This window comes from Macaca nemestrina, chromosome 15 (assembly GCF_043159975.1).
Source record: "Macaca nemestrina isolate mMacNem1 chromosome 15, mMacNem.hap1, whole genome shotgun sequence".
In the NCBI taxonomy this organism is placed as follows: Eukaryota; Metazoa; Chordata; class Mammalia; order Primates; family Cercopithecidae; genus Macaca; species Macaca nemestrina.
The window spans coordinates 20,149,705-20,177,474 of NC_092139.1; the positions used below are offsets into that span (position 1 = coordinate 20,149,705).

The window sequence follows — 27,770 nt, forward strand, 5'->3', positions numbered from 1 at the left end:
ATCCTTTTTGTAGTGGTGTATTTTGACTTTTGTTATTTTCATCAATGTCATTATTCCGTGACAACTTCCCCTTAGCTAGATCCCCCAAAATGCCAGAACCACCGGGGCAATACCCAAAAGGAAGGGAAGTGTAGCAGAGAGGGAAGTTGGAGTGGAAAGGGGTAGCATTCTTAATACAGTTAAAACATCTTACATTGGCAAATTCTACTAAAGCATGTGATCCTGAGAGTGCATTACTTGGCCCCTCCCAGGCCCCTGGAAGGCCCCTGGCAAGTGAATGGCTCTAAGGCTTAAGCTGTGACTTTCACAGTAAGTTTGCTAAATCCATTTCTGCCTCTCCCCAGCATGATGGGGAGATTTTGTCCACCTCCACTTAAGCGTTGTTTTTTACAGGAAGCCTCCAGAAAAAGCTAGTTGTCCCTACCTCCACCCCATTATCTGCATCGTGAGGCTGGAGGCCATGACTATCTAGTTCCTTCTGTATCCTCAGTAGACTGAACAGTGCCTGGTACATAGTAGAATCTTAGGCTCAGAGGGCTGAAGTGAGCTGCCAGGGTCATGCAGATAGGAACTGCCAGAACTCAGGATCAGCCAGAATGAATGAATGAATGAATGAATGAATGAATGAATGAACGAATGAACTCTAGCTTCCCAGGCTCAGTCAGGGAAACCTCGTTTCTTTTCTTTTCTTTTTTTTTTTTTTCTTTTTTTGAGACAGAGTCTCCGTCTGTCACCCATGCTAGAATGCAGTGATGCGATCTCAGCTGATTGCAATCTCCACCTTCCAGGTTCAAGCAATTCTGCTGCCTCAGCCTCCCAAGTAGCTGGGACTACAGGCGCACTTCACCACTCCTCGCTAATTTTTGTATTTTTAGTAGAGACAGGGTTTCACCATGTTGGCCCGGCTGGTCTGGAACTCCTGACCTCAAGTGATCCGCCTGCCTCGGCCTCCCAAAGTGCTGGGATTACAGGCATGAGCCACCGTGCCTGGCCAGAAACCTCATTTCTTACCAGAGCCCTCGATGACCTGCTTCCTATCCTCCATCCTGGAAGACTGACCTGGAACCCCAGGAAGCGGTCTGAGCCCTGAGGCAGAGATCTCTCACCTGGAAAATGGGTCTAATGACTGCGCCTCCCCCCATCAGCAGGAGAGGACTGCAGATGGTGCGAGATGAGAGGAAGATCTCTGGCCCTGGAGACAGCATCATCAAGCAATAGCTTCATCTTTGCAAGCTGGGGCCTCCGCAGGAGCTTTCCCCTCGTCTCTCCAGGCTGAGCCTGTCTCAGCGCCCCACCCCCCACCTGCACCCCAGTCCTTTGGAGTCATCTTAAGCCTTTGGCTGATGTTTCTTTGCTGATGTCAACCAAGGTGATTGTTTTGTCCTCGTAAAGTAACTCTTGAACATACAGGCACTTCTCCCTCCCTCCTCTTGCTTTGAAGGGCGGGTTGGCACCTGACACCATGGGCAGGATGAGGGCCAGCCCCATACCCGTGAGGTCAGAAGGCAGCTGCCCCTGACCCTGTGGGTTTCTCTCAGAGGGGCCAGGTCTTCCTCACCATGTGTCCCTAGCACCTAGCCTGCGGCCTAGCCCAGGGTCACACTCAGTAAATGCTGGCTGAGAATTAAGGGGGAACTTTCTGGTTCCCCTCCAACACTTCTTTCTTTCTTTCTTTCTTCGTTCCTTTCCTTCCTTCCTTCCTTCCTTTCTTCCTTCCTTCCTTCCTTCTTTTTTGTTTGCTTTTTGTTTTTGTTTTCCCAAGCTGGAGTGCAGTGGTATGATCTCGACTCATTACAACCTCCGCCTCCCCAGTTTGAGTGATTCTCCTGCTTCAGCCTCCCACGTAGTGGGATTACAGGTGCCCGCCACCACGTCTGGCTAATTTTTGTATTTCTAGTGGAGACGGGGTTTTGCCATGCTGGCCAGGCTGGTCTCGAACTGTTGACCTCAAGTGATCCACCCGCCTTAGCCTCCCAAAGTGCTGGGATTACAGGCATGAGCCACCGCACCTGGCACCAACGCTTTTCTGCAAGTGCTACAGCGTCTGCCACAGAGACCTCGGTGCACGCCCGGGGCGGCTGAGGGGCCATAAGCCTCCTTTGACTCCATTATCTTGCCTGTGCAGGCCAGATGACTGCCTGAACCCACAACAGCTTTGCCAGAAGAGGGGCTCACTCATCACTTCCACACAACCTGTGCCCCTCCCCCACTGGGACCAGCTGGGGTGGAAGGAGTGGGGGTCAGGCTGGGGAAGGCTCCTGGAAATTGCATTTGCAACCTACCCCTCCCCTGCCAACCTCTACTGCCACACTGAAAGGAACAGGGAGACATCACTAAATTGAGGACCTAGGTAGAGAGAGAAGAGAGTGTCCTGTCAGTCTTCAAAGTTTATTCAGAGCTCTTGGTACAGGAAGGCCCTGCTAGAAAACTCCAAGAGCCCAGGAGGGCCTTGAGCATAAAAGCTCAGAGTTGTCCTCAAGAAGCAACTGTATGGCAGTTATATCAGATGCACATTCAACAATAATCACAGCAAACCCTTACACAGATCTACAAGCCCTTATCCACACTTCAGAGATCCCAACGTTTCTGAACAAAATAATTTAAGTGTAACACCAAAATTCATTCGGTAGCCAAAACCTAACCTGAACAGATGTATGAATACTCATATGTTGTTTTCTGAAGAAATATTAACGTGTTTCATTATGGGATGCTAAGCCAGATCCCACTACCCACTAGTGTGTTATATAAGTCATGTGCTTTCCAAAACCCCAGAACTCCCTAAATTCCAAAATGCATCAGGATCCTGAGACACTGGAGTTTCAGTTAAGGAGTTGTGACCTGTGTAGCTTCCTCCATGACAGGCACTGTTCTAACTGCTCTCCATCAATTAACTCACTCAATCCTTACAATGACCTGACAGAGTAGAACTTACTATTACTCTTCTAACTTTATAGATAAGGAAACTGAGGCAGAGAGAGGTGAAGTGACTTGCCCAAACACATATAGCTAATGAATGCTGTAGCTGAAACTTCCAGAGCCCAGTTCCAGAGCCCATTCTCTGAACAATTCTACCATCTATTTCTCCTAAAAGGACTGGTGTGGCCGGGTGTGGTGGCTCACACCTGTAATGCCAGCACTTTGGGAGGCTGAGGTGGGTGGATCACCTGATGTCAGAAGTTTGAGACCACCCTAGCAGCATGGTGAAACCCCATCTCTATTAAAAATACAAAAATTAGCTGGGCATGGTGGTGGGCACCTGTAATCTCAGCTACTCAGGAGGCTGAGGCAGGAGAATTGCTGGAACCCAGGAGGCAGAGGTTGCAGTGAGCCAAGACTGTGCCGTTGCACTCCAGCCTGGACCAACAACAGCAAGAATCTGTATAAAAAAAAAAAAAAATGGATAGTGGGGTGGGCGTGGAGGTTGAGGGGTGTGGTAAGCAGCAGGAGATAACCAGTTTGTGTTGTGTGTGTGCTATGGTTTGGATGTGGTTTGTCTTCTCCAAAATGCATGTAGAAACTTGGTCCCCAATGTAATGGTATTGGGAAGTGCAGCTTTTAAGAGGGGATTAGGTCATTAGGAGGGATTAATGCCTTTCTTACAGGAGTGGGTTAATTCTCACAGGAGTGGGTGAGTTATTGAGAGTAGTTAATTACAAAAATGAGTTTGGCTTCCTCGGCTTTGTCTTGCTTCCTCTCACCCTACGATACCTTCTGCCATGTTACAACACAGCACGAGGCCCTCACCAGAAGCTGACCAGATGCAGCCACCCTGTCTTGGACTTCCCAGCCTCCAGGACTGTAAGAAACAAACCCCTTTTCTTTGTAAATTACCCAGTCTCATGGGTTCTATGATAGCAACAGAAAGTGGACAAATTGTGTAACATGCGCATGCCCAGGAGGGTGTGTGAGAGGTAATCCTGTTGTTACGGTTGTTCTGTAGGGTGGACAACCATTGGGAATTTCCCTGGGACTGTTTTGGTTTTAGCACTGAAAACTCTGTATTTCAATAAACTCCCCAGACCTGGTAAACCGGGATGATTGATCACCCTAGTTCTTGCCCTCTTTTCCTATGAGCAACATGAGGATCATGACCCACTGAGGAAGATTCTAGGATCTGAAGATGCTCATTATCTATATAACACAGCTTCTTAACCCAAACCAGGATCTCCAGCAGGCACTTACTCAAGATACAGGGAAGAAGCCCTGGAGGAAACGCTGGCTGTATCAGATTCAGTGAGGGATAATGCCTCTGTCTCCACTTGGCATCTTCCTAAGAGGTTTCCAAGGACAAATGTGACTCTATCGGGTTTTCGCCTTGAGTGTTGATGCTGGCCTCCATTGTATATACAGTGGGAATACACTTGATATTCTATTTTTTTTTTTTTTTTTTTTTTTTGAGACGGAGTCTCGCTCTGCCGCCCAGGCTGGAGTGCAGTGGCCGGATCTCAGCTCACTGCAAGCTCCGCCTCCCGGGTTCACGCCATTCTCCTGCCTCAGCCTCCCGAGTAGCTGGGACTACAGGCGCCCGCCACCTCGCCCGGCTAATTTTTTGTATTTTTTTTTTAGTAGAGACGGGGTTTCACCGTGTTAGCCAGGATGGTCTCGATCTCCTGACCTCGTGATCCGCCCGTCTCGGCCTCCCAAAGTGCTGGGATTACAGGCTTGAGCCACCGCGCCCGGCCTACACTCGATATTCTAATTGAGAAATGCCTGACTCTCATCCCCAGCTTTGAATTTTAACTCCTCAAAGCCCAAAGTGACTTCTCAGGAATGACCCACACCATGAGCTCATATCTATCTTCCTGAGGCCTGCCCAGACCTGTCGAAGTACAGAGAAGAAGGCAAGGCCTCTGCTCTTGAGAAGTAGGTATGGGCTATGGAGGCAGGAAAGAACTATGCCCCAGGCTCAGAGAGTGGGGAAGAGAGTCCTGTGTGCTGAGGGCTCCCATGGACTCCTGGAGCGGGATGAAGAAGGAATGGGGGGAGGATGGGGTACCATACAATCCTCCTGAGGGCTGAGGATTTCCCCAGTCAAGAACTGAGGCTGGAGACTGCTGTTTAAACATAGCAGGTTGAACACACTTATTTCTCCCCATGGTTCTCTGAAATTCCAAGAAAATGACACAGGGATTTTTTTTTTTTTTTTTTTTTTTTAATGCACATCTATCTTCTGGGACAAAGAAAACATATGAGGAAGAAAATAGCAGATGAGAAGAATCAACCAAATTCCGGAAGCTGGAAGGCAGATGGTGAGTGGGGACTGACAAGAAACCAGGAAGCTGAAACCTAGCTATTCACGGGGAGCCATTAGGACAAAGCAAATCACAGAATCTCGGAGAGGCTCAGGGATTGGACAGACCAGAAATCTCTGAAGACCATGTGGTGTGGGGTAGGGCAGAAGACAGAAGGGTGGATTGGTTATCAATCTGGGGGACAACTGGATGTCTAGGTCTCCTACCCCAGCTGGCACAAGCAATTGTGACCCCACCCCACAATAACAGGAGGCCCACCCACTGGATAGACTGGGTGAAAAGAATAATCTGAGATGATGTTTGCTATGGTTTGAGTGTGTGCCCCAACAAACGTGTGTTAGAAACTTAATCCCCACTTTGGGAGGCCGAGGTGGGCGGATCATGAGGTCAGGAGATTGAGACCATCCTGGCTAACATGGTGAAACCCCATCTCTACTAAAAAAAATACAAAAAATTAGCTGGGTGTGGTGGCGGGTGCCTGTAGTCCAAGCTACTCGGGAGGCTAAGGCAGGAGAATGGCGTGAACCCGGGAGGCAGAGCTGCAGTGAACCGAGATGGCACCACTGCACTCCAGCCTGGGTGACAGAGCAAGACTCTGTCTCAAAAAAAAAAAAAAAAAAAGAAACTTAATCCCCAATGCAGCAGTGTTGGCAGGTGGGGCCTTATGGAGGTGTTTAGGTCATGGGGCCTCCATACTCAAGAATGGATTAATGCTGAGTATAAAAAGGCTTAAGGCCATGAGATTGATCTCTTGCTCCCTCTCTTACCCTCTCTGACTCACTCATCTTCCACCATGGCATGACGCAGCAAAAAGCCCTTGAAAGATGCCAGCACCTTGATATTGGGTTTCCCAGCCTCCAGAACCATGGGCCAATACATTTCTGTTCCATAAAAATTACCCAGTTTCAGGTGTTCTGCTATAGCAGCACAAAATGAACTAACACAATGTTGGCACAAGACTCAGTGCTGGGCCTGGCATACAACAGGTCCTTGGTAAGTTGTCAGTATGATTACACTCAGGCCTCTTTCTATCTTGCTCTCTTATTTTCTTCTGGTCAGAAAGAGGCTCAAAGACATATGGTATGGACAGCAGAATCTGGCTTCCTGCTAACACTCTTTCCACCTACCCATACACCCTCCTCACCTACCAGGCTATTTGATGTGGCAGAAATGACCACCCTTCCAGTATCTACTATCCTTTTCTTCCCCCCTCCACTGCGTCCTGCACTGCCGAAATGGAGTTTCGCACTGTCACCCAGGCTGGAATGCAGTGGTGCGATCTTGGCTCACTGCAACCTCTGCCTCCCAGGTTCGAGCAATTCTCCTGACTCAGCCTCCCAAGCAGCTGCGATTACAGGTATGTACCCCTGTGCCTGGCTAATTTTTGTGTTTTTAGTAGAGACAGGGTTTCACCATGTTGGCCAGGCTGGTCTCGAACTCCTGACCTTGTGATCCGCCCATGTCGATCTCCTAAACTGATGGGATTACAGGCGTGAGCCACCGCACCACGCCTACTATCCTCTTCTTTAGTAACAGAATCTCCTTTTTTTTTTTTTTAGCTGGGTACCTTGCTTTACAGCAAAAGAGATTTCCTAGTCTCCTTTGCAATTAGGTGTGACCATGTGACTATATAAGCAGAATTTGTTGAGAGAAAAACCAGGTATCCAGATCTTTAAAAGAGAGAAGCACCAGCTGCTGCTTCCCTTCCTCAGCCCTGCTCTCTTGACTGCAGATGTGAAGACCGGTGCTCCAGCAGCCATACTGCACAATGAGGATAGGGGCTGGATGCTAGGGATGGCAGAGCAGAGGGATGGAAGGAGCCATCTTCACAGAGTTGTCACATCAGTGGCATTGCCTGCCTCTGGTTTTTTAATCTGTTTTTACACAACAGAGAAATAAACTTCTGTCTTTTTTCAGCCATTATTATTTGGGGGTTTTCTGTTGTGTGCAACTGATCTTAATCCTGTCTGATAAATGTGAGTGAAAATGCAACCTCTCCCTTGTCCTATTTCTTACTCAGAGATCTTAGAAGATCAGAATCAGCAGGGACCTTGGCTGTGTGGGGCAAAATCTGGCCCACAGATGTTTTCTTTGGCTTGTACAAAGTTTTAAACATTAGGACACATTTGAATACAGTTTAAACATTAAAAGAGGAGTCACTGGCTTTTTTGGATGCTTGGAGGATCTGGCAACACTGGATTTATGTTTCAGCGCAGCAGCATCTTGATGAGGCATTTGCTCGTTCATTGCCATGATCCCCACCTCTCCTCTTGTGTGAGGATTCTCTTTTCCTCCTCCTATGAACGAGGCGTGTCTATGGTTTATTCTATTAATTAGTATGTATTGTTATCCCCACTACACAGATGAGAAAATCAAGGCTCAAAACAACTTTCCCAAAGCCACAGAGCTGTAAGTGGTGGAGCTGAGGCTCCTGATCATATACATTTGATCTTGATTTTTATTTATTTATTTGAGACAGAGTCTCCCTCTGTCGCCCAGGCTGGAGTGAAGTGGTGAGATCTTGGCTCACTGTAACCTCTGCCTCCCAAGTACACATGATTGTCCTGCCTCAACCTCCCAAGTAGCTGGTATTAGAGGCACGTGCCACCACACTTGGCTTTTTGTTTTGTTTTGTTGTGTTTTGTTTTAGTAGAGACAAGGTTTCACTATCTTGCCCAGGCTGGTTTTGAACTCCTGGTCTCAAGCGATCCACCCGCCTTGGCCTCCCAAAGTGCTGGATTACAGGCATGAGCCACTGCACCCAGCCCCGATCATCTGTGTTTGAGCTTGAAACTCTTTTTTTTTTTTTTTTAACTCTTTTCAAAATGTTTATATTCTATGTGGTTTTTTAAAAAAACTTAATTTTTTTTTTGTTTAGATTCTATGTATTTTTTAATATTTCAATATATTTATTTATTTATTTATTTTGAGACCGGGTTATGAGACTGGCTAATTTTTGTATTTTTGGTAGACAGGGCTTCACCATGTTGTTCTGGTCTTGAACTCCTGGGCTCAAGGTGTCCACCTGCCTTGACCTCCCAAAGTTCTGGGATTACAGGTATGAGCCACTGCACCTGGCCTGAGTTTGCAACTCTTGATTTCTCAACCCCTTGCTCAAAGTTTCACAGAGGAAGACACTAGAGCCCAGTGAAGTCTTGCTCTGTCGCCCAGACTGGAGTACAGTGGCTTGATCTCGGCTCACTGTAACCTCCGCCTTCCGGGTTCAAGTGATTCTTATGCCTCAGCCTCCCAAGTAGCTGGGATTACAGGTGCCTGCCACCAGGCCCAGCTAATTTTTGTATTTTTAGTAGAGACAGGGTTTCACCATGTTGGCCAGGCTGGTCTCGAACTCCTGACCTCAGGTGATCCGCCCGCCTCGGCTTCCCAAAGTCCTAGGATGACAGGCATGACCCACTGTGCCTGGCCTGGAATAGATCTTGAACTAGATTTTTCAGGATGGCTACATGAGAGGTAGAGAGACATTCTCAAACATACACAATCTCTGTTGTCTTCTCACAGGAGTGGCGTGCTGTGTGGATAATGAATGTTGGGGAAGGTGTCTCTCTCCAGCCCCTCTCAAGCTTTCTGTAGTCGCTGGTCCACTCTGTATTGCTGTGAAGACGCTCAAGACCAGCCTGTATCACTCGGGGTCCTGGCAGGAACCAGATGCCATTCTCAAACTGAGTCATTGAAGAGGGTTTAATATGGGAGTTATTTACAAAGGTGTGGGCTGGTGTAGCTGCCCATATGCCCTTGAAATCACCTCTACATGGCAAGAGCTACTTACTGCCAAAAGAATCTCTCTCTCGTTGCTGCAAGTATTTTCTAGCCATGCGAGCAAGCTCAGACAGTTACGCTGAACAAACTAAGAGTGCCAGGAAGTTAATGTTCTGGAAGCATTGCCAGAGGGGAGGGGGCAGATAGATTCCTCAGCTTCCTCGCTGGGGACCTCAGTTGGGTTAAGCCTGTGACATATTTGTCATCTCCCAGAGTGCTGCCCAGGGATAGAGCTCCAGATGCTCAGTGTGGTGACCTGCCCGTGTCAGCTTCTTCCCCTTTCCTGTCTTGTTTCTGCAGCCACATCCTTCCCATGGTTCCTCTTCCCAAATAAACTACTTGCATTCAAATCTTTGTCTCAGGCTCTGCTTCTGGGGAAACCTGAACCTAGAGAGGAGAGTTTAAGGAAAGCAACAAAGGATGGCGTGGGACTCTGGGACTGGTAACAAAGGAAACCACTGCCTTTCAAGAAAACGGCAGGAGGCCGGGCGCGGTGGCTCGTGCCTGTAACCCCAACACTTTGAGAGGCCAAGGCGGGTGGATGATTTGAGTTTAGGAGTTCGAGACCAGCCTGGCCAACATGGTGAAACCCCGTCTTTACTAAAAATACAAACATTAGCCGGGCGTGGTGGTGGGTGCCTGTAATCCCAATTACTCCAGAGGTGGAGGCATGAGAATTGCTTGAACCCGGGAGGTGGAGATTGCAGTGAGCTGAGTTTGCACCACTGCACTCCAGCCTGGGCGACAGGTGAGACTCTGTCTCAAAATCAATCAATCAGTAAATAAATAAATAGGCAAGAAGGAACCTGGAGAGGGGAGGGTACGGAGAGGAGGGCCAGGAGGACTGTCCGGAGCTGTGGCCTTGGTAGAGAGACATAGTCAGCCCGGTGACTTTGCACTGAGGAAAAGGGGGAATGAAAATCCTGACCCCTCTGCTCTCACCTGCTGATCTCCTGCTGGTGCCCCCTGTTGACAAAACCCAATCAGAGCCAGAGAGCAGGAGAGCCCATTGGTGTCACCCACAGCGGTGTGGCTGCTGGAAACAGCAGCAGAGCAGCATGCAGAAGGGTGAAGAGTGCACCTGCAGTGGCAAACAGAAGAACTGCAGCACGCAGCCCAGCCCTTTAGATATGACCCATTTGGAAAGCAGAATTTTGATAGTCTAGGATCTGGGTAAAGGGTTTTCCAGGTGTCAGGATGGAAGCGACGAAGGTGCAGAGGCTGGAGGGTTGGGCCAGGTAGGAGCAAGCATTCCTGTTATCTACTGCTGTGTGATAATCTCCCCCTAAAACACAATGACTTAAAATGACATCCATTTTGGCCAGGCGCGGTGGCTTACGCCTGTAATCCCAGCACTTTGGGAAGGCCAAGGCGGGTGGATCACGAGGTCAGGAGATCGAGACCATCCTGGCTAACACGGTGAAACCCCGTCTCTATTAAAAATACAAAAAATTAGCCGGGCGTGGTGGCAGGCACCAGCTACTCGGGAGGCTGAGGCAGGAGAATGGTGTGAACCCAGGAGGCGGAGCTTGCAGTGAGCCGAGATCGCGCCACTGCACTCCAGCCTGGGCGACAGAGTGAGACTCCGTCTCAAAAAAAAAAAAAAAAAAAAAAAAAAAAAGACATCCATTTCATTACATATCTCAATACTGTAGGTCAGGAATTTGGGCTGGGCTTACTTGGGTAATTCTTCTGTCCCACATGGCATTGACCGAAGCCTGGTTTTCAGTGGGCAGCTGGGCTGGATGGCCCACGACAGCTTCACTAACATGATTGCTGTCTTGGTAGGGATGGTGGAAGCCTGGGCTCAGCGGGACTGCCAACTGGAATGGCCATATGTGGACTCTCTTAGCATGATGGTCTCTTCTAGAAGCTTGGGTTCCCAGAGAGAATGTTGAAGAGGCCCTAAAGGACACCACAAAGCTTCTTAATGACCAAGGCTCGGAAATCCAGGAAGCTTGCTCCCATCATGCTCTATCACTCCAATGAGTCACTCAGGCCAGCGCAGGTCCAAGAGGAGGAAACCTAGACTCCATCCTGCAATGTGAAGAATTGCAAATAATTTGTGGTCACCCTTAAGCAACCAGCAACTCATCTAGATTGACTGGCATTTCAGCAATGTGGTGGGAAGTGGTGGGACTGATGTTGAAGAGGGACTTGAATGTCATGAGAGGCTGGGGAGGTAATAAGGTGGGGAGTGAAGTTTCTCGAGTCAGATTCAAATTTACACCCCAGTTTTGCCACTTACAACCCATGGGCCAAGCAGGCTGTCTCTCTATCTGAACCTCAGTGTCCTCATCTGTAAAATGAGGAGAATACCTTCTACATCTCAGAATGACTGTGAAGATGAAATGGGATGGTGCTTATAAAGTGCTTCCCAGTGTACCTGGCTCCAAACGTGTCTCAGTAAATGGCAGCCCCTATTATTGAACCTGAGTAACACAGAGAGCCAGGAAAGGATCTAACAAAAAACTCCCCTGGCTTTGACAATGTATGAAACCCACTGATGTTTGGCTTTGTGTCCTCACCCAAATCTCATTTAGTAGCTCCCATAATTCCTACATGTTGTGGGAGAGACTCGGTGGGAGATAACTGAATCATGGGGGATGGTCTTTCCCATGCTGTTCTTGTGATAGTAAATAAGTCTCAGGAGATCTGATGGTTTTAAAAATGGGAGTTTCTCTGCAGGAGCTCTCTCTTTGCCTGCTGCCATCCATGTAAGATGTGACTTTTTCCTCCTTTGCCTTCCATCATGATTGTGAGGCCTCCCCAACCACTGTGGAACTGTAAGTCCATTAAAGCCTCTTTCTTTTGTAAACTACCCAGTCTCGGGTATGTCTTTTTTTTTTTTTTTTCCTTGAGATGGAGTTTTGCTCTCGTTACCTAGGTTGGAATGCAACCTCCACCGCAACCTCCACCTCCCAGGTTCAAGTGATTCTCCTGCCTCAGCCTCCTGAGTAGCTGGGATTACAGGCATATGCCACCATACCCAGCTAATTTTGTATTTTTATTTAGTAGAGATGGGGTTTCACCATGTTGGCCAGGCTGGTCTCGAACTCCCGACCTCAGGTGATCCTCCTGCCTTGGCCTCCCAAAGTCCTGGGATTACAGACATGCGCCACCACGCCTGGGCTCGGATATGTCTTTATCAGCAGCATGAAAATGGACTAATACAGCCACCCTCTCCCACACTCCCACATACAACCAAACCCCAAATCCAGCTGATTTTACACCCGAAATGCAGCCTGAATATGTTTCTCCACTTCCCCCACTGATATCACCATGCCCTACCCAGACCATGGCAGTTGCCTCCTTCCTGGTATCCCGTCCTCCCTCACCCCCGCCTGCCCCCTGTAATGCCCTCCCCTCACAGCAGGGAGCCCAGGCTTCTCAAAGTGCCCTGTGGGTGCGAGCCACCTGGGGGGTCCTGTTTGTATAAAACACAGATTCCAGTTCAGTAGGTCTGGGATGGGGTCTGAAAGTCTGCATTTCTGGTCAGCTCCCAGGTGATGTGGGTGCTGATGACTCCTGGATCACACTTTCAGTAGCTGGAGAATTTTTTTTTCCAAATAAAAGGGTGATTCTGTCTCGACTCCACTTAAAACACTCCACTGACTTCCTAGCAATCCCACACCATCACTGGGTCCCACAGGCCAGGCAGGATTCAGCTCCCATCTGACCTTCTAGCCCCTTGCTCTCCACTCTCCCGTCCTCTCTTTCCCCCTTGTTTATGGTTTTGTTAATTTATTTATGATGAAATTAGATGGCCGGGCGCGGTGGCTCAAGCCTGTAATCCCAGCACTTTGGGAGGCCGAGACGGGCGGATCACGAGGTCAGGAGTTCGAGACCATCCTGGCTAACACGGTGAAACCCCGTCCCTACTAAAAAATACAAAAAACTAGCCGGGCGAGGTGGCGGGCGCCTGTAGTCCCGGCTACTCGGGAGGCTGAGGCAGGAGAATGGCGTAAAAACCCGGGAGGCAGAGCTTGCAGTGAGCTGAGATCCGGCCACTGCACTCCAGCCTGGGCGACACAGCGAGACTCCGTCTCAAAAAAAAACAAAACAAAAAAACAAACAAAAAAAAAAACAAAAGAAATTAGATGAAGCTACCATCCACCCCAGTACTGGAACATTATCAATAACCTGTGTGTGGTCAGGCGTGGTGGCTCATGCCTGTAATCACGCCTTGGGAGGCCGAGGAGGGTGGATCACCTGAGATCAGGAGTTCGAGACCAGCCTGGCCAACATGGTGAAACCCCGTCTCTACTAAAAATACAAAAATTAGCAGGGCGAGGTGCCACGCGCTGAGGCAGAGAACTGCTTAAAACCCGGGAGGCGGAGGTTGCAGTGAGCCGAGATTTCGCCACTGCACTCCAGCCTGGGTGACAGAGCAAGACTCCGTCTCAAAAAATAAAAAACAAACCAACAAAACCAAAATAAATTAGCCAGGCGTGGTGGTGGGCTACTGGGGAGGCTGAGACTGGAAAATCGCTTGAAACAGTGGGAGGATGGGGGTGTTGGGAGTGTGGGGGGAGGGGGGCCGGAGGGGCGGAGGTTGCAGTGAGCCCAGATCGCGCCACTTCACTGCAGCCTCCGCGAAAGAGCGAAACTCCTTCTCAATCAATCAATCAAACAATCAATCAGCTGTACCCGGGTGTTCTTTCCCTCCGTCCTTACCTCCTCCCAGCTCCTTCCCATTCACGTGAGATAACCACTCTTCTCCAGTATCTATGCTCATTTTTCCCTTGCTTTAAATTTCTTTCCACCGGTGCATGTGTCTAAACATACACACTTTTGGTTTTGCTTTTACACATTCTAAAAGTTGCACCGTTGTATTCAGTTTTCTGCAACTTAGTTTTGTCACTCAACGTTGCTTCTGAGGCATTGCTTCTGTTGTTATCTGGCTGAAGTTCATTCCGTTTCACTGCTGTCTAACGTTTCATGGTGTGAATATTCCAGTTTATTTGCCCACTCGCCCATGGAGGGGCATTTAGGGGTGTTTCCAATGCTCCTGTTATTCGGAACAGCGCGGTGTGAACATTCTGCACAGGTCTCTGGCTGCGCCTGGGCGGGTTTCTTAAAGGTGAATGCCCAGGAGGGGACTGTCTGTGTTCTCCCACCCTTCGGGCTCCAGCTTTCCTCGCCTCCTTTCACTCCCAGCTCCCTGGAGTCTCTCACGTAGAATGTTCTCTCCACCCCTGGTGAATTCCTGCAGGTTCTGCAGGCCAAGGCTGGCCCCCCTCGAAAGCTCCTTAACTATACAATTATGTCATGTGTTTCTGCGACGAGCGTCCGTCTCTCCGGTGGAAAGCACTCCCCTCGAGGTTTGCGATGCTCCCGGGGTCCCCGCTTCTAGCTCGGGCCTGGCTCACAGCAGCGCCCAGACTGCAGGGGGACCCCTGAAAGTTGCTGGAGGAGCCGGGGGGAAGGCAGCGCCCAGCGAGGCGGCTGGGGCTCGCGCCCACAGGTGGGTCCGGTCGGGCGCCGCGGGGCGGTAGTTTTCGGGTCGACGGGCGAGGACGCTGGGTCCTGAATTCTAGGAAACGCGGGACCCGGGCAGGCGGACGGGGCTGGGGCTCCGGCGAGAGGGCGGGCCCGGGGAACGGCGCGGGGCGGGGTAGGAGGCGGGGCGGGGTAGGAGGCGGGGCCCAGCCCCGTTAAGAGCGTGGCCGGCCGCGGCCACCGCGGGCCGCAGAGAAAGCCGAGTGGCCACCGAGCCGGTAGAGACCCACCGAGCGTCGGCGGAGGGAGCAGCGCCGGGGCGCACGCGGGCACCATGACCCAGACGCCCGCCTTCGACAAGCCCAAAGTGAGAGTGCGCGGGGGCTCTAGGGCCGGGGGACCAGCGCCTGGGCGGCCCGAGGGGCTTAACGGGGCCCAGCCCGGGGCGTCCGAACCCCGGGAACGAACGGGGGCTCCTGCAGGCGCGTTCTTCCTTCGGCTTAGGCTGTGGCTTGCTTGCGGGCTAATCAGGGACAATGGAAAAGAGAAGGTCCGGAACCCAGAGGCCTCCAGAGTCTGCTTCTGCCCCTGACTTGACCCCTCTGGGTCTCAGTTTCGCTGTCTGTCAAGTGGGCATCCTAGCACTGTTGAGCGCTGTGTGGGCCTGGGCAGGGGCTTGAGGTCTCTGAAGCTCAGCTGTATGATCGGGCCCGATGTCTACGCCGGATAGGCACCTAGTGCTGTGCCCGGTGCCTACTGAGTGCTCAGTGAATGGAAGCAGCTTTGTACGCCAGCATTATGGTGGTGGGCGCCAAGGAGCCCGGGTTCGTGGATGCGTCCCGGGGAAGAACCGTGAGCCCTGCCAGAAAGGGGAGGGAGGGGAGCAAGGCACCCCATTACCCCCGCGGGAAGAACAGGAGCTAGGTAGGCCCTGGGTTTGGGGCCCTAGCAGGGTTCACTCGAGGGCAAGCCATGGCCACTGGCCCCAGGGGAGAATCCTCTTGTCTCTCCGCCCACCAGCTGTGGCGTCTTGGGCCTGGTGGGGTCAGGGAGGGTCCAGACCCCCTTGGCCTGTCTCAGAGTCCGAGAGGAGGGGCCAGGAGTCTGCCAAGCAGGGTGAATCAGCCAGTAGGGTGTGAGAGTGGGGGGTTGGGGTAGGAGTCAGCTGCAATCAGCCTCAACTTACCCTTCTTAGAAACAGGTGTGAGTGGCCCCACAGGTTGGCTCAGGCCTGTAATCCCAGTGCTTTGGGAGGCTGAGGCGGGAGGATCACTTGAGTCCAGGAGTTTGAGACTAGCCTGGGCAACATAACTAGACTCCGTCTCTCCAAAAAATAAAAAAAGTTAAGGGAGGTGGGTGTGGTGGTGCACTCCCCTAGTCCCAGCTACTCAGGAGGCTGAGGCAGGAGGATTGTTTGAGCCCAGGAGGTCGAGGCTGCAGTGAGCTGTGATGGTGCTACTGCACTCCAGCCTGGGAGACAGAGCGAGACCCTGTCTCAAAAAAAAAAAAAAAAAGAAATAGGTGTGAATGATGATGACAGATATCACAAACGTGCCGTTGAGAATCCAGTGAGTGTGCATGTGTTAGTGTGAGGGAGACAGGCTGTGGGTGGGAGAGCCCACCTACCTTCTGCGGAGGGTGGGGCCCAGCCCCCACTACTGATGCCCCCAGCCCAGGGAAAATGCTCAGCTACTCCCCATCAGAAGCTGGGAGCACTGAGGTGCTGTACAAGCCCTCCTACCCCCACCCCTGCCTCCTTCACATCTTACTGGAGCCAGGTGGCCCATGATTGGCACCTCTCCTTTTCAGTCTTTTTGTTAAATGCTCTGGGCTCCCTCTGCCCTTGGGCTGGGGACCCACTGTCCCCTGATGTGAATCCTATGGCAGTAGCAAAGCTCCTTGATTGGCCCGGCATGGTGGCTCAGGCCTGTAATCCCAGCACTTTGGGAGGCGGAGGCGGGTGGATCACAAGGTCGGGAGATGGAGGCCATCCTGGCTAACACGGTGAAACCCTGTCTCTACTAAAAATACAAAAAATTAGCCGGGCATGGTGGCGGGCGCCTGTAGTCCCAGCTTTGCGGGAGGCTGAGGCAGGAGAATGGCGTGAACCCGAGAGGTGGAGCTTGCAGTGAGCCGAGATCGCGCCACTGCACTCCAGCCAGGGCAACAGAGCGAGACTCCGTCTCAAAAAAAAAAAACAAAACTCCTCGATTGCGAATGTGTTGGGAGTTATGGAGACAAACAGCAGGGCCCACTTCTAGAGAACTTGTTGCAGACACCCACTGGATCCTTGCAGTTCTTCTGTAACAGCCCATCAAGGGAGGGGCTCATATTATTATCCCCATTTTTTTGGCCTTGCCCAGTCCTCCCATCTGATTCAAGCTGGCAGATCATTTTCCCTGTTGGGACCTCAGTGTCCACATCGGGAGGATGGGACATCAGCTGCTTATGTGGGTGTCCTGTGTCCTGAGTCCCAAGGCCACAAAGTGATGCTTGAGAGTGAAGGTAGACTGTTACCTGCCATGTGTTTGAGGCGTGACAAATCTTATATGATTGTGAGGAGGAACTTGCCTGAGCTGGCAGGAGAAGTGGGAAGGAGTGTGAATCCCAGAGCCACTATGACCAGAGCCAGCTCCCTGCCCTCTCGTGGGTGGGACAGATGATAGTTATAATTATTGGCATTACTAGCTGCAACTTATGGAGTGTTGATGTTCCTGTGCCAGGCACCGTTCTAAACACATTATCTGCATTTTTCATTTAATCCAGGCACGGAAAGGTTAACTAGGCCCAAGATCACACAGCTAGGAAATGTCCAGTCTGGGGTTTGAGTCCAAGGGAGGCTGGCTTCGTAATCCCATGCCCCTAACCATCTTTCCTAAACTACCTCTGCAGAAGCCTTTGGGGATAGAGGTGCCAGTGCCCCAGGTGCAAACCTCCTGAGACAGGAGCCTTTGCTGTGTCCTTCATACCTGCCACCAGCTGAGGCCTGGGACCTGGTCAGCTAGAAGAAAGCAGAGCAGGGCAGTGCTTTTCAGACTTAACTCAGATGGCCTGACTTTTAATGTTCACACTGTGATTCTGTGTGGGTCGGGGTGGGGCCTGTGATGCTGCACTGCTGACCAGCTCCCGGGAAATGCTAACGTCACCGATCCAGGAACACACTTTGCATAGCAAGGCCCTAGGCAGCTGCCTTCTGTTGTGCGGGACCCCTATTGACTCCAGTGGAGATAGCACCAGGTTCAAGAGGCTACCTTCTTTGGAAGAGGTAGCAAACAAGATATGGGGTTTTACTGGGGGCTTACATACAGGGAAGAGAGTCCAGTGGTGGCAGGCTTGAGCAGAAGAACCACAACCACTTGCAGAAGCATGCAGTTTATATAGCATTTTCATTTAACACCTTCCCCCAACCACCTGCACCTAGTAACCTTCATTTAACCCAAAACAAAGGGCCTCGGACTCTATACCCCTCTATGATCAGTGTCCCGTGGGAATGCGGTGGGGCTCAGATGTTCCTCATAGATAAGGAATGGATCTCCAGGTTGGCCACTCCTGGATTCCTTCACTCGGAACTCTAAACACACATTCAAGTGTGCCTGCCACGCAGGGTCATTGTCAGGGAATGCCCAAGTCAAGTTTTCCCTGTCAGGTGTGTGAACACCTGCTGGGCACTGGAGGAAGTGGAAAGGGAGGTTGGAGGGGTGGCCCTTATCAGCCTGTGTTCACAGGTGGCACCAGGCACTCAGGCATTCTGCATCCTGGAGGCCAATGCCGATCACATGCCTGTTGTTATAATAATCAGAACAATGGCTATCCTTGAAGTAGTCCTGGGTACCAGGAGCCTTCAGTGACTTCTCTTTTTTTGAGCCAGAGTCTCACTCTGTCACCCGAGCTGGAGTGCAGTGGCACGATTTTGGCTCACTGCCACCTCTGCCTCCTGGGTTCATGCGATCCTCCTGCCTCAGCCTCCCGAGTAGCTGGGACTACAGGCTTGCGCCAGAGTCTCACTCTGTTGCTCAGGCTGGAGTGCAGTGGTGTGATCTTGGCTTACTACAACCTCTGCCTCCCGAGTTCAAGCGATTCTCCTGCCTCAGCCTCCGGAATAGCTGGGATTACAGGCGTCAGCCACCACGCCTGGCTAATTTTTGTATTTTTAGTAGACACAGGGTTTCACTATGTTGGTCAGGCTGGTCTCGAACTCCTCACCTCAGGTGATCCTCCTGCCTCGGCCTCCCAAAGTGCTGAGATTACAGGTGTGAGCCACTGTGCCCAGTCAGTAACTTTTATCTCACGGAATCCTCTGAATGACTTGACAAGGCATAGGTCTTCATCCCCATTTACAGATGAAGAAACTGAGGCTTAGAGAGTGGAGGGACTTGCCAGGGCTACACAAAATCTGAGAGCTTTGAAGCTATAGACTGGTGAGTGAACTGGTATGGGCTGGGACAGCAGTTTCGTTTCTTTTTTTTTAGACAGAGTTTCGCTCTTGTTGCCCAGGCTGGAGTGCAGTGGCACGATCTCAGCTCACCACAACCTTCCCCTCCCGGGTTCAAGCGATTCTCCTGCCTCAGCCTCCCAAGTAGCTGGAATTACAGGCAGGCACCACCATGCCCAGCTAATTTTTTTTATTTTTAGTAGAGACAGGGTTTCTCCTTGTTGGCCAGGCTGGTCTAGAACTCCCAACCTCAGGTGATCCACCCACCTCAGCCTCCCAAAGTGCTGGGATTACAGGCGTGAGCCACCGCACCCGGCCAAGGGACAGCAATTTCTAAACTGTCCCTTGTCTGATGCAGAGGGGAATTGGGGCTAAATCAGCAATGTCCCTTTTCTGTCTCATATTTGAATGTCTACTCTGCACGAGGCGCTGTCCTGCTTTGCATACAGTGACTCATTTAATGTTTTCCTCTGAGGAAAGTCCTTAACTATTATTAACTTCACTTATCTAGGAGGAAACTGAGACTCAGAGAGGGGAGGGAAATTGCCAGAGTCACACAGCTGGCAAGCAGCAGAGCTAGACTTGAACCCAGATCTGCCTGCACTGAAGCAGAAGCTGTTCATTGCTTTGCTCATTTGCCACTCCCACTTTATGCAGAAAAAGGTGGGGCCGTGTTGGGGGAAGAGTTAGAATCAGGGTGGCAGTGTGGGCCAGTGCGTTAGCCCCGGGCTTCAGATGTACTGGGGCTGAATTCCTGCCTTGCTGCATAGCAGCTAGGGTACCTCAGGGAGACACCTGCTGAACCTCAGCTTCCCCCTCTATAAAATGGGATGACAAAACCATGATCTTGGGGTTCTTGGGGAAACTGACGTGCTGACTGGTTTTTGCACGGTGCCTGGCTGGTACCAGCAGGCCCTCAGGGGTGGGTTTCCTTCCTGGGGACTGGAGTAGGGGCTGCGGCAGACTCTGAGAGGCCTCCCCAGCTGCAGTCTCCCTCCTTTTTTCTTCCTGACACAAAACCCACCAGCTGCACTTCTTTTCGGGCTTGCAGTGGTTTTCAGTTACCAGAGCCACCTGTTAAAACACAAATGTCGCTAGGAAGAGCCTGCCTTACCCATTTTGACTAACGTGGCAGTTGGTGGGGGAAGGGAACAGAGGAGACTGAGTTTCATTGAAGCCTTTTGCTTCAGAGGAGGAAGGGAGGAGCAGAGAGGGGAAGTGGTCTGTGGTCATACAGGGAAGCAGGGGAGGCCAGACAGCTTCCCAATCCTGCATTCAACCTCGGGGTGGGCTTGGCCTGGGTGGCTGGGGGCCCTGTGATTCAGGAGAGACTTGTCCACCTGCTCGGGTGTCTTGAAGGGGTCCCTATGGGACCCCCTGGGGCGGGGCAAGGTAGTAGGACCGTGGTCTGGCTGTGGGTGGTGGAGAGGAGCAGGCTGTGGGGCAGAGTGAGGTTGGAATCTGTATTTACCCAAGGTGTTGGGGGTAGGCTTGGCCTCAGCCCTTAGTGTTCTCAGGCCCCAGAGCAGTTGTTGAGGATAACCTCTGCACGCCTAGTGACCACGGAGCTAGAACAGCAAGGAATTTGAACTTGGACACCAACTGGGGTCAGGCTGTCTGGGTCTGAGTTCCCACTTTCCAACTAGAGGAGCTTGAATGAGTCATTTAACTTCATGGTGCCTCAGTTTCCCCTCTCTAAAATGAGAATTATACCCATACCCACCTCTCAAACACCAAGTGCAGGCCTGGCTCCGAGCAGGTGCGGCAGCAATGGCTGCCATTGGTCAGCACCACCATGGTTGGTAATGGTCCTGCTTAGACTTTTGAGACAGAGTCTCACTCTGTCGCCCAGGCTGGAGCGCAGTGGTGCGATCTTGGCTCACTACAACCTCTGCCCCCCGGGGCTCAAGTGATTCTTCTGCCTCAGTCTCCCAAGTAGTTGGGATTACAGGTGTGCGCCACCATGCCTGGCTAATTTTTGTGTTTTTAGTAGAGACAGGGTTTCACCATGTTGTCCATAACAATGGCTGTCCTTGAAGTAGTCCTGGGTACCAGGTGCCTTCAGTTACTTCTTTTTTTTTTTTTTTTGAGCCAAAGTCTCACTCTGTCACCCAAGCTGCAGTGTAGTGGCACGATTTTGGCTCACTGCAACCTCTGCCTCCTGGGTTCATGCCATCCTCCTGCCTCAGCCTCCCGAGTAGCTGGGACTTGGGATCCACTTCCCCTTGCTGGTCCTCCCTTCCACCTCTGTGAAGAGGAGGTCTCGAACTCCTGGCCTCAAGTGATCTACCCACCTCAGCCTCCTAAAGTGCTGGTATTAACAAGAGTGAGCCACCGCGCCTGGCCCCTGTTCAGATGTTAGCATCAGTGACCCAGCACCTTGCTATGTGGCATGAAGGGAGCGTGCTGCTGTTAAGACCTCTGGGTTTAGAGTCAAATAGCTTCGTGGCTGTGGTGTGTATTAGACTTTCTAACTCAAGGTCCTCCCACTCTCTGAGCCTCAGTCTTGTTGCCTTTAAAACGTGTATAGGTGTGCTGAGTCCCTATGCTGTGGCTCCACAGGAATTTCCCCAGGTGGAAGGCACACCTTGCCTTCTGTGAAGCCTCTGAGCAGCAGAGCTGTGAGGCCTCAAGTCAGCAGGAGACACTGCGGGGACTGCTCAGTCCCTTCCACTGTGTACCTCGGAGCTGGTGGAGCCTAGATGAGGCTGAGCACAGAGGGCTTCCTGGAGGAGGTGGAGCTGAAACAGTTTATCAGCCTAGGACTGCTCTGTCTCCTGGCCTCACACTAAAAGTCAGCTGAGAGGCCACAGTGGCATAAATCACTGACCTTGGCACTGCCCAGCTCATCACCAAAAGCAGGGCTAGAGAGGGAGGGGACGTTCGGCTGGCAGTGGGCACCAGTGGCTCATCTGGGTTCTGGCCATGGTGCTCAGGTTCTGTGAGCTGACCGGGCAGCCCTGGCTCCTTTGCCCCTGTGTGGGTACTGCCAGCTCCCATGGGGGCAGGTCAGCCCCTTCCTTGTTGCAGGGAGAGCACCCAGCATTGCTGACATGGGACAGGGAGACGAGGAAATACGGCGTGGTCATTGAACATAGAGAGCAGTTGATGCTGTGCGAGGTGCTGTCGTAGGCACTGAGGACACGGCATGATGACACAGACAAGGTGCTCCGTCTCAGCAAATGGCTCATGAGTGAGACAGACATGTTACATACATGAACCCAAAAAGTCAGATGAAAACAAAACAGAGCAATGTGTTTGGGAGGCAAAGCCAGCTGCTGGGGGGCAAGCAGGGCCGTCTACCTCCCAGGCAAACCCAGTCAGCTTAGTTCTCCCTGGCGAGCCTTGGGCCAGCTCATCTGACTGGGTTTGCCTTGGAGGTAGACGGCCCTACTCGCCCTCCAGCAGCTGGGAACATGGAAACATGAGTCAGATCTGGGAGTATCTGGCCCAGAAGTCCAAGACCTGGGTCCTCATGGTAGCTCTGCTGCCGACACACTGAGTGACCTTGGGTGAGTGAACCCACCGCCCTGGGCCTCTCTGGCGGGCATCTATTGAGAGCAGAGACTTAGTGCATTTCCCCAGGGCCTCCACAGTGCCTGGCACATAGTGGGGCTTAGTAAATATTTGTTGGTAACTGAGGATGCTTCCTGTTCACATCAGCGCTGGGAGGATTTCCTGCTGTGGGGACTGTTACTGGGCTGGCTGTAAGTCAGCCTTGCAGAGAGCAAAGGCAGTGGGAGGGGCGCGGGATTCCCCTCTGGAGAGGTCAGGAGTGCCAGGGAGGGGGTGTGGCCTGTGGGCAGGGCTTGGGAATAGAGGCAGAGGGACTTGAGTTCCGCCCTAGTTCCACCACCATCAATTTGTGTAACCCTGGACGGGCCACTAAACTTCTCCAGGCTTAGCCTGGCAAGTCCACTTCCCCGTCTGTAACAGGGGCCGATATGTACATTGCCTAGGGATTAAGATTAAATGAGATAAAGGGTCTGAAAACAGTAGGTTGTTGCTTTATCATTATTATTATTTCTGTATTATTGATGTCTGAGGCTGGGCCCACAGAGGCATTACAGTAGAGTGGTTAGGAGCTCAAGAATCAGACTAGGGTTCAAATTCTGACTCCATCACTGACTGTTTTGGGGGTACTTCTTTGAACCTCAGTTTCTTCATCAGTAAAATGGGAGTGAAGTCGCTACCTTGCTGGTTGTAAGGATGAAATAAGATAATGCATGTAGACGGTCTAGCACATAGTAGATACTCAAAAGTTCGAGGCTACTGCTGACCCTTTTCCCTGAAAGGGGACACGAGAGCGGGGTCCCCACCCCATTGTCATTGTCATCTGGAATTGGCTGACAGACTTCCCATGGTGTGTTGCAGTTTTCTAGAAAATTCAGTGAGAGGCCTGCCTGAGCTTGAGCCACCTGTGGAGGTAGCTTCCTGCCTCTGCTCCACTCCTGAAATGTGTCTGGGCCTCTTCTCAGGCAGCCCTGAGAAGGGATGAATGCTACTGGTCATGGTGGGCAGCTGGCTCTGCTTTGCCCCTTCCCGGAGGCGCTCCTGCCTCCTGCCCGGCTCCCTCAACCCCTTGCTTCTGCACCCCGGCACCGTCTGGCTCCTGCTCACTGAGCACCCACTGTCTCTGATGCTGCCTTGAGTACTTCCTGCATGTTATTCAAATCCCAATCAGATCTTCCCTCCCACAGTAGCTGGTCTTCTGTTCTGGCTTCCTGCCATCCTGTCCTCCACACAGCAGCCGGGAAAGGTTTTTTTTAAAGGGGACTCTCCGATTTAACACACTTGGGTGGAAAACCCTTTGCTTCGGGCTCTGCAGTCTCCCTGCCCCCTCTCCACTTTGCCCTGGCCTCATTTCTCACCACTAACCTCGCTCTGCACTCTCGCCAACTCCCCGCCTGCTTCCTGATTCAGACACTAAGCACACGCAGCTCCCCTGCCTGGAGCCATTCTCCCTCTCCTTCCTTCTTTCTTCTCCCTGGTGAACTCCTCCTTTAAGTGATCTTTTCCCAACACACTTTCTACATTGCGCCCACCCCAGTGTGATTTTTCTTTATCTCATAGCACTTGGTTCTGCTGCTTAGCACAGTTTGCAAGGCTGAGTTGAGAAAGGTGTGTTTGCTCATTCTCAGGCAGGAGAGGCTACCTCGTGCTGCTGCAGTAACAAACAGCCCCCAGGTCTGAGGGGCCTGCAGCGACCCAGGTTCACCTTATACTGTTTGTCCCTCCAGGGCCTCCAGTGAGGTTTTGGCTCCTTGCGATCACTCAGGGCCCAGGCAGATGGGAAGACTCCACTCTGAACATTGCCAATTGTTGTGCCAGAGTAAAGCAGAGCTGGTTCTTGAATTGACATTTGAATACTTTCGCCAGGCGGGGCAAGGCAACTGATGCCTGTAATCCTAACACTTTTGGGAGGTCTAGGTGAGTGGATCACCTGAGGTCAGGAGTTCGAAACTAGCCTGGCCAACATGGTGAAACCCTGTCTCTACTAAAAGTACAAAAATTAGCCGGGCGTGGTAGTAGGCGCCTGTAATCCCAGCTTCTTGGGAGGCTGAGGCACGAGAATCCCTTGAACCTGGGAGGCAGAGGCTGCGGTGAGCTGAGATCTTGCCACTGCACTCCAGCCTGGGCAACAGAGCCAGACTCCATCTCAAAAAAAAAAAAAAAAAAAAAAAAAACAAGTAAAGAAACAAATAAATACTTTAGCCAGAAGTAGCCATGCAGACCGCCCCACCCACAAGGGCGCGTGACTACTGCCCCCATTCACTGCCTGATCTTCCTGTTCTCTGGGCTCCAAGGCCAGGCCTGGTTTGACCTTCTGACTTCCTCCTACCTTCCCAGTAACCTCATGCAACTCCTCTCACTCAGCCTCAATCATCCCCATGGATGTTTAAACTTACCCAAGACATCCCTGCCTTTAAAAAAGCCCGCCATTCTCTTGACCCTCATGCACGTCCTGCCCCCTCCAAGGCTGCTAGTTCCTTTAGGGGCAAAACTGTGAAAGAGTAGTCTAAACCTTCTTCCTCTTCTTACCTCCACTTCTTTCTTACCTTATTCCAGTGCGGATTTTACCCTCACTCAGGCCTCTAGAATGGTTCCTCTAGGGCAGTGGTTCCCAACCTTGACTACATATTTTTTTTGAAAATCCTCTGCCTGGCCCTGCCACCAAGGATTTTGCTTTAATTGACCTCAGATGGGGCTGAGGCCTTGGGAACTGGCCAGAACTTCCCATGCTCCTAACTTGCAGCCGAGGTTGAGAACTACTCATCCGAAGCCCCCAGTGCCTGCGCTTTTAGCCCGGGGAACATGTTTCTGCCCTTTCATCCTGTGACCTCCAGCAGGGCCTGACTATGTGAGTTTCCTGTGGCTGCCGTAACAAGTTGCTACACCTGGCTGGCTTCAACCAACAGAAACGTGTGCCCTTGTAGTTCTGGGGGCCAGAAGTCCAACATCAAGATATCATCAGAGCCACTTGCCCTCTGAAGGCTCTCGGGGGAGTCCATTCCTTGCCTCTTCCAGTTGCTGGCGGCTCCAGGCATTCCTTGGCTTGTGGCCGCATCATTCCAGTCTCTGCCTCTGAGGTCACGTTGCTGCTTCCTGTTGTGTGTGTTTCTCTTAAAACTATTTGTTTCTCTCTTATAAGGATACATGTGATTGCATCTAGGTCCCAACCAGATAATCCAGGATAAACTCTTCCTGTCAAGACATTTAATAATCACACTTTGCCATATAAGGTTTTTTTTTTTTTTTGAGATGGAATTTTGCACTTTCACCCAGGCTAGAGTGAAGTGATGCAATCTCGACTCATTGCAACCTCTGCCCCCGGGTTCAAGCAATTCTCCTGCCTCAGCCTCCCAAGTAGCTGGGATTATAGGTACCTACCACCATGCCCAGCTAATTTTTATATTTTTAGTAGCTACCATGTTGGCCAGGCTGGTCTTGAATTCCTGACCTCAGGTAATCCACCCGCCTTGGCCTCCCAAAGTGCTGGGATTACAGGCATGAGCCACTGTGCCTGGCCATAAGGTAATATTTTTTTGAGAGGGATTCTTGCTCTGTTGCCCATGCTGGAGTCCAGTGGCTCAATCTTGGCTCACTGCAACCTCCGCCTCCTGGGTTCAAATGATTCTGCCACCTCAGCCTCCCGAGTAGGTGGGACTACAGGTGTGTGCCACCATGACTGGCTAATTTTTGTATTTTTAATAGAGATGGGATTTCACCATGTTGGTCAGGCTGGTCTTGAACTCCTAATCTCAAGTGATCCACCCACCTTGGCCTCCCAAAGTGTTGGGATTACAGGCATGAGCCACTGTGCCCAACCCATATAAGGTAATAGTTACAGGTTCTGGGCATTAGGATTAGCATGTAGATAGCTTTGTGGGGGCCACCATTCAGCCCACTGTGCTAACCCTGTGAACCGCTGCTAACTTGACATCTGATGGCCCGGCCTTCTGCATACCACACACCCTCCCACCTCTCTGGCCACAGTACTGTAGGCTCAGCCTCCTCCGTAAAGTCACTAAGTGCTTGCGTTGGTCAAAGCTTCATCCTAGGCCTTTACCTTACCTCCCTTGATGTTCTCTCCCTAGGTGAGCTCCTTCAGGCCCACACCTTCTGTGCTCACCTACATTCCCACCCACATTCCCAGCGTGGGCTTCTCAGGGCAGCTCTAGACTCACATCCCATTGGCTTCCTCCATTTACCTTTGGATATCTCAAAGGCATCTCCAGTTGGCTGGACGCAGTGGTTCATACCTGTAATCCCAGCACTTTGGGAGGCTGAGGTGGGCAGATCACTTGAAGTCAGGAGTTCAAGATCAGCCTGGCCAATATGGTGAAACCCAGTCTCTACTAAAAATACAAAAATTAGCTGCACATGGTTGTGGGTGCCTGTAGTCCCAACTACTCGGGAGGCTGAGGCAGGAGAATCGCTTGAACCTGGGAGGTGGAGGCTACAATGAGCTGAGCTGGAGCCACTGCACTCCAGCCTAGGCAACAGAGCAAAACTCCACCTCAAAAAAAACAAAAAACAAAAGGCGTCTCCAGTTTAACATAACTAAGACCAAACCAATCATGCCTCCCTCCCCCGCATCCTCCCTCCTGGAGGGAGCTCCAGCACTTGGTCTTCTCTTCCAGAGTTCTCTGTCTCAAACTGTGGGAATTGCTCCCCACCCAGGCCTAACCTGAAGTGTGAGCCTTGGCATCTCTTTCTATCCGCCTGTTTTTCCTCTATGTACCTCACAACCCTGGTCCAAGCCACAGTCATCTTGCAAATGGCTGCAGTAGCCTCTAACTGGCCTTGCAGGAGCCACCCTCTTTCTCTAACCAGCTGCCAACCCTGCAGTGGCTTCTGTGTGCTTTCCAGATAAAGCCTGACTCCTCGTGGCCCGCACAGCCCTGCCTGGGTGGTCCTATCCTGCAGCCTCTCCAGTCCCGTGAACCATCCCTTCTCTGAGCCTCTATTTAATTCCTTTCATACACCCCGTTTTCTCCTGCCATAGGGCCTTGCACATGCTGTTCCCTCCACCTGGAATTTTCTTCCCGCCTCCCTCTGTACCCTTCCTTGCGTTGTGAGTTCCTCTCTATCCTCCGGCTTTTCACTCAGGCTCGTTGTTGGCCCTCTAGATGTGTTTGCTTCTCTTGTTTGTTACCCTCTGTCATAGGAGTCATCTTGGTTTGTGACTGTACATTTTCCCATGTGACATTTGCTTAATGCCTCTCCCACTCTGGGGCCTGTACAAGCCCCAGGAACAGGACTTAGACCCTTCTGTTTAACTCTACAATCTAGCATCCAGCAGGAGCGCAGGCCTTCATTGACTTTTATTTTATTTTTATTTTTGAGATGGAGTTTTGCTCTTG

The 27,770-nt window shown here is 51.4% G+C and overlaps 1 protein-coding gene and 1 long non-coding RNA gene across 6 annotated transcripts in view; both read left to right on the forward strand.

Annotated features, from left to right (window-relative positions):
- The window catches only part of LOC105496412 (uncharacterized), an 87,644-nt gene extending 82,394 nt beyond the window's left edge, over positions 1 to 5,250 (forward strand). For both annotated transcript variants that reach the window (XR_011613318.1, XR_011613319.1), the window contains 2 exons: positions 719 to 3,798; positions 5,182 to 5,250. This is a non-coding gene — a long non-coding RNA (uncharacterized lncRNA). The remainder of the gene's footprint in view (positions 1 to 718; positions 3,799 to 5,181) is intronic.
- A 9,446-nt stretch (positions 5,251 to 14,696) lies between these two features.
- LOC105496410 (adenosine deaminase) overlaps positions 14,697 to 27,770 on the forward strand; it is a 32,570-nt gene continuing 19,496 nt past the window's right edge. For all 4 annotated transcript variants that reach the window (XM_071079241.1, XM_011766810.2, XM_071079242.1 and 1 more), the window contains exon 1: positions 14,697 to 14,838. In XM_071079241.1, the coding sequence (XP_070935342.1) occupies positions 14,806 to 14,838 (33 nt within the window). In that variant the 5' untranslated portion in view covers positions 14,697 to 14,805. The remainder of the gene's footprint in view (positions 14,839 to 27,770) is intronic.